Source organism: Physeter macrocephalus, chromosome 11 (assembly GCF_002837175.3).
Source record: "Physeter macrocephalus isolate SW-GA chromosome 11, ASM283717v5, whole genome shotgun sequence".
Lineage (NCBI taxonomy): Eukaryota > Metazoa > Chordata > Mammalia > Artiodactyla > Physeteridae > Physeter > Physeter macrocephalus.
Window position 1 is genome coordinate 30822626 of NC_041224.1, and position 5666 is coordinate 30828291.

The 5666-nt window shown below is 58.0% G+C and overlaps 1 protein-coding gene across 6 annotated transcripts in view; it reads right to left on the bottom strand.

Moving 5' to 3' along the window:
• PFKFB3 (6-phosphofructo-2-kinase/fructose-2,6-biphosphatase 3) overlaps positions 1-5666 on the bottom strand; it is an 86911-nt gene that overhangs the window by 22838 nt on the left and 58407 nt on the right. For 3 of the 6 annotated variants that reach the window (XM_055087841.1, XM_028496436.2, XM_028496435.2), the window contains exon 1: positions 3678-3888. The exons of 2 other annotated variants lie outside the window; for them this stretch is intronic. In XM_055087841.1, coding sequence (XP_054943816.1) covers positions 3678-3753 — 76 coding nt within the window. In that variant the 5' untranslated portion in view covers positions 3754-3888. Of the gene's footprint in view, positions 1-3677; positions 4104-5666 lie in introns of those variants that run through there. One more of the 6 variants, XM_007119886.4, reaches the window with a different exon arrangement.

Genomic DNA, 5666 nt, shown 5'->3' on the forward strand with positions numbered 1-5666 from the left:
CGCGTCCGGAGCCTGTGCCCCGCAACGGGAGAGGCCACAACAGGGGAAGGCCCGCGTACCGCAAAAAAAAAAAAAAAAAAAAAAAAGCTCTTCTGGACTATGTGGTGGATGCCAAACTCATTCATTGCTTTGCACGCGCATTTTAACTCGCACCTAACCTTTGTGCAGCACACGGCCCTCCCAACCCGACACGCTCTCTGGCAGAGAGCGAGGGATGGGCATTTTAGTGAATCAGTTGACAACACAAGAGCATGGTGGCTGAGAGGGTCTAGAGCCAAGCAGAGTTCAAAGCCGGGCCCTGGCACTTTCTCGGGCCGTGGACAAGTTACTTGATCTCTCAGGGTCTCGGTTTTCCCTTTCTGTGAAATGCAGGGATGCTTCATAAAGGTTCTCGGGAGGATTAATCACAAGATAATATGTGTAAGATACTTGCTACGTTGGCCTCCATCAGCCATTAAGGCGTCATCATCCCAGACACGAGGGAACTAGGGCCCACAAGTGAAGGAGGTCCTCTTGCACAGGTGGTGAGGGACAGACCTGGAGCTCACCTCGGTCTTTCTCACCCGAAACCCTTCAGTCCCTCCTTCCTCAATCAGTGGTTCTCAACCAGTGGCTGAACCTAAGAAGCTTTTTAAAACCAGGATGCCCGAGCCCCACCTGCAGCAATTCTAACTTGGTGTGGGGTACCAGCATGGATTTTTTTTCCAGAGTCTCCCCCAAATGATTTTAATGTGAAGTCAGGGCCAAGAATCACCTCTATAAATTATAGTGGCCACCCAAGGATAAGGTCAGGATTTCTCTGGAAGGTTTCCTTCCCTTCCTTCCCTCTTTAAGTTGGAAAACCATCAGTGGAGCTAAGCCCCTGCTGAGATGAAACCTTCTCTCAGCAGACAGTACACAACCTACTTTACAGAGATGAGGTAACTGGGGAAACGATAAGTAAGTCCAGACCTGTACACAGAACTCTCAGCTTTCTGTAATGACAAACAGAAAGGATCGCCAGCTCTTGCCAGTCGAGAATTTACTTCCTTGTCCATTTAGCTGATTCACCAAGTCAGGAAGTCTCCGAGTTACGGTCTGCACTTGAAGGAAGCCGCAGGTTTTGTAAGAAGCATTTACCACCATGAAGGTGTAGCAACGGGGTCCCTAACCGATGTGTTTCAGAGGTGGAAATACCACCAAACGAATCAATCTGGGGCTTTGTACTGTGCTTGTTTGACTGTTCTTTATACATCAGCAGTAGTGTTTCCGCTGCCCTCTTGTAGTTTTCACATCTCAGAGGAGGCTGCTGTAGACCCCCAACTAGGACAGCACTTAGAAAGACGGGAACAGGTTCAGAAGGGAGAAAATCCACCCAATGTTCCGAATGCCATGAAAGAAGGGGGGAGGGGCAGGGAATCTGGAAAGACGCCAAGAAGGGATACCCTCTCTTTGCTATTGGATGAGAGACAAATGTGATTATATAAACGGAGACAGACACTGCTACTTAAAATAATGGCATGTAAGGAGTAAATATCCAGGGTACAGATATTTTCATAAGAAAAAAACATAACCCCACAGCCACACGCAGGGATTCCAGGAGTGGGCGGGGACAGGAGACTTAATCCATCAGCTTTAGCAAGCCCCCGCCACCTCAAGCCGTGAATTGTTCCGACAGGGATTTTCAGGCAAATCTCTCATCTGCGTGTGAGACGTGCAGACTGATAGATTCTAATGGATGGGTCTCTGAAGCCTGGAGGAAAAGCATGGCTGCATACTTGTGTCTCTCACAATCACGCGGCTGAGCGGATGCCAGCCAATCTCAGCACCCCGGCACCGGCTGGACCTCCCAGTCCTCACCCCACCGTGAAGCCCGGGGAACGACTAAACGTGTGTGTGCATTTGTATGCGCATACATACAGGCGTTTAGAGAACCAACCCATATTTGTATGACCCATTACAGTTTACCGAGCACTCCATAAATACCTTTTATTCAAAAGTCAAAAAGGCTGGGGCTGTTTCTGCATCTCGCCATCTCCCTCAGGATTTCAGGCGGGTCATTCCTCACTACCAATAGGTTTTACAGAAATACAACCGGACCGTGGTCAGCCTGTTCAGCGAGCTATGTAAGAGCATACCTGAAAGGCCGGTGGAACAAGACATCTGCAAGGCCCCCAGCGCTCGGCTACCTTGTAAAGAAGCCTAACTGTCCTTCAGGTTTCTGTAGCCCTCTGGACCTGAGGGGTCAAGCTGGTGGAGGAGCCACCCCCCGCCCCCAGTGTGGTAAGCACCTGGCCAGGTCCCCATCAACAGGACGACCTAGGAGCACCCCAGGGCCAGCTCTCCCAACCTCCTGGGGCAGGTCTGGGGTTGGTTTGGGGGGGGGCGGTGATTCACACCTGGGCAAAGCCTGGGGAGAGGAGCTGTCACTGTGGCCTTGGTGACCATCCCCTGAGAAACGTGGCAGCAGAGAAGGTCAGCAGGCCACCTAGTGCTCAGGTTCTGTGGATGCCCAAAAGCCACCCGGAAGGTTTGCACCTGGGAGCCCACGCTTACCTCCCAGGCAACCTGACCTGACCTGGAGCAAAACACCGCTGTCTCAGCCTGGCCATCTGACAGGCTCCTGGACAGGTTCCCTGGAGGAGGGGTGTCGCCTTCAAACCACCCGCACCACCCTTTTAAGAGGTGCTCTCTCCCTGGCTGGGGACGGAGCCCAGGGTAAACCTTCCCAAAGCATTTATGGGCCAAAACGGACAGGGCGAGGAGGTGAACTGCCAGTAAACTCCGAGCTCAGTGAGTGTGTGTGTACGCGCGCGCACGTGGGAAACGTTGCCAACTAAGCAGTCACACATCCGCAGACACCCCCCCACCAAAAAAAAAAAAAAATGCACAAAGACTTGGTTCCAGACAGCTCTCTTGTAGGCCCCAGCACAGGAGCTAGAGGTGGGAGCGGGGAAAGGAAGAGAGAAGGGAGGTAGACAGCAGTAAAAAGAGAGAAAACAGAGGTAAAAACCAGAACTAGAGAGAGGAGGTTAGAAATTCATAGAAAGGAGGAGAGAAAAATAGGAGATTTTTATAGAGAGAGAAACATATAGAAAGATGGAGTGAGAGGGCGTGGAAATACAGAGGTTGAGAGATAAATATATAGGAGGGAAAGGCGAGATGGAAAGAGGTAAAACGGAGGGAGGTTAGGAGGGGGAGAGAGAGGAGGGGAGGTAGCGACGGACAGAGAAAGGGGGCTGAGACCCGAGGAGGCGCGGCGGGGGCCCGGGAGCGGGGCCCGGGCCGGGAGACACGCCGACGTCCCTTCCCACGCCTCCCCGAAGCGGAGACCTTCTGCCGCGCTCCGCGCTTCCCGTGCCGTGCGCTCGCCGTTTCCGGGTCCCTCTGCGCTCCCGGCGCGAGCGGAGTGGAGCTCCGCGGAGACCGCGGGCCGGGCCACAGCGCCCCCGACGCCGGCCAGGGTAGGCGCAGCACCCGCGCCGTCCCCGCCTCGCGCCGAGGCCGGCGGGGAGGAGCTGGGGGCGCCTGGGCCGGGCCTCGGGGACGGCGTGGAGGGCGGCGCCCGGCCCGCCCGAGCGCGCCGGAGGAGGGGAGCCGGCACAAAAGCGCCCGGCCGGCGCCCGCCACACAATGGCCTCGCTGTCCACACGGCGCGCCCTCCCCGGCAGCCCGGCCCCGCGCACGTCTGCACTCACATCTGGGCAACGAGGGGCGGTGGTCGACCGGGATCCAGATCTTCTGCACCCGGCTCTGAGTCAGCTCCAGGGGCATCTTCTCAGCCGAGACTCGGCGGCCCTCCGCCCCTTCTGAAGAATTCGGACTTGGGGAGGAGAGCGGTCTGGCGACCCCCGAAACAAAGGGGGGAGGGGGTGCGTGCGCGAGAGCGCGGCTTTTTGGAAACGTGCTTTGTGCTAAATCACGGACGCTCGCCCGAGGCGTGAGGCTCCCAGAGAGGGGCGGGAGGGCTGGGGCTGCACGCGCAGCTCCCGCAGGGCTGGACTCTTCCGTTCGGGAAGCCCCGGGATGCTCGGAGCGCCGTGACAGCCGCGGTCCCCGTGCGCCGGCTCGAGTGCGCCGCGGTCCCCACCAACTCGCCTCCTCTCTGGCTCTGCTGGGATGCCCAGCGCTCCTCCCGGGCTTTTAAGAATCCGGGCCGGCAGAGACGCACACGTCAGCCCCGGGGCGGGGACGCATTCCTCGTGTTCCATCCCCCTTTCACGTGGAAGGAGGATGGCCCAGCCAGGAGACAGCCTGCTGGCGCCCCCTGCAGGCCGGCGACATCGGCGCGCCCGGCTCCTGAGGTCCCCCGGATAACGCCCTAAACCAGCCCTGGCTGAAAGTGCTACTCCGTGAGCCTCCTCCTATCATCCCCTAAAAGCGACCTGCACAGCTTCCCAGAATAATCACCTCAACTGCGCTGGGAGGAAAGAAACAGCACCGTCCAGTGTGGTCCACGGAGCCCCTCTGCCGAATCACCTGGCATGCTTAATGCATCCTGCTGACTCGGTTTCTCTGGGAATGGGACCCCCATACTCTGCATTTTTAGCACGCGCTCCGGGTCAGGCACAGTCAAGGTGAAGACGCGGGTTTAGGGTTAAAGGTTGCAGAGAGGTTAGAGGGGACGGGAGGTGGTGGGGGGTGGTGTCTCCGCTACCCTAGAGGGAAGCCAGAGGGAGGATGCTGAGAGCACCTGTGGGTCACTCCTTGCCGGAGCTGCTCCCTAATAATACCTGTGAGTCACCCACCACGGGCCCCGCCACCCACGGGGAGAGGGCTTCCCTGGTCCTTCGTCCTCACCCCGCCCAATTTCCTGAATTCCTTAGAAACCCCAACTAGTGCTGAACATTGCTCCCCCGACACCCAGCCCCCAAGACCTGGAACCCCGGGTCCCGGAATGCCGGGCACGAGGAGGGGGTGGGAGAGACCCGGAGGCTGGACCAAAATGGAACGTGGCATCTTGGTTTTCACGGTCACCGTTTACAGTATTTTCGATATAGCTTTATCTCTCCGAGTAGAATAGTAAATAAAATAGATCCTATTCCGACCTGCAGTTCATTACTTGACTGCAAGCCCCGGAATAACTATTGGGAGGCGTCACCATGATTGTGCAAACCCCTAAAATTCTTGCCATTTAACCGGCGCAGCCCTACTGCATCTCTTCCTCGCCAGTTTTTGGTGTATGTGTCCCTTCTGCATCCCCGGTCCCCGCAGCTTTGCATCAGCAAGCGACATGTGGCAGTCGTGTAGTCAGGTCGGTGGCCGCCCTGTGAAGATCTGGGCTGCTTTGAGCGGGGGCTGCCGCCCGCACAGGGCATGGCATGTATGTGACTTTGGAACGCGATGCCTCGGTGCGCAGCGCAGCCCTGCCCTGCAGAGGTGTATCCCTCACGCTGGGCTGCGCCGTGATTGGAAGGAGGCGGCGCTCGCTGAAACCCACACCGCCACGGAACAGTCTGCGCAGAGGCTGCCACACGTCGCTCACGTACCGCATGGCTCGGCTGGGACGGCGCCCGCTCCCTGGCGGCCGTCAAGCTGCTCCCGCCCGCCCCGCCCCCCCGGGCCTCCCCCTTTCGCTCGCCCCAGCCCGCCCAGAGGCGGGGCGCACCCGGCGTCGCCCATCGGGCGGGTGCCCCAAACCACCCCCCAGCCCGACCTCCACCCCAGGCACACCCCCAGTCCAGGCA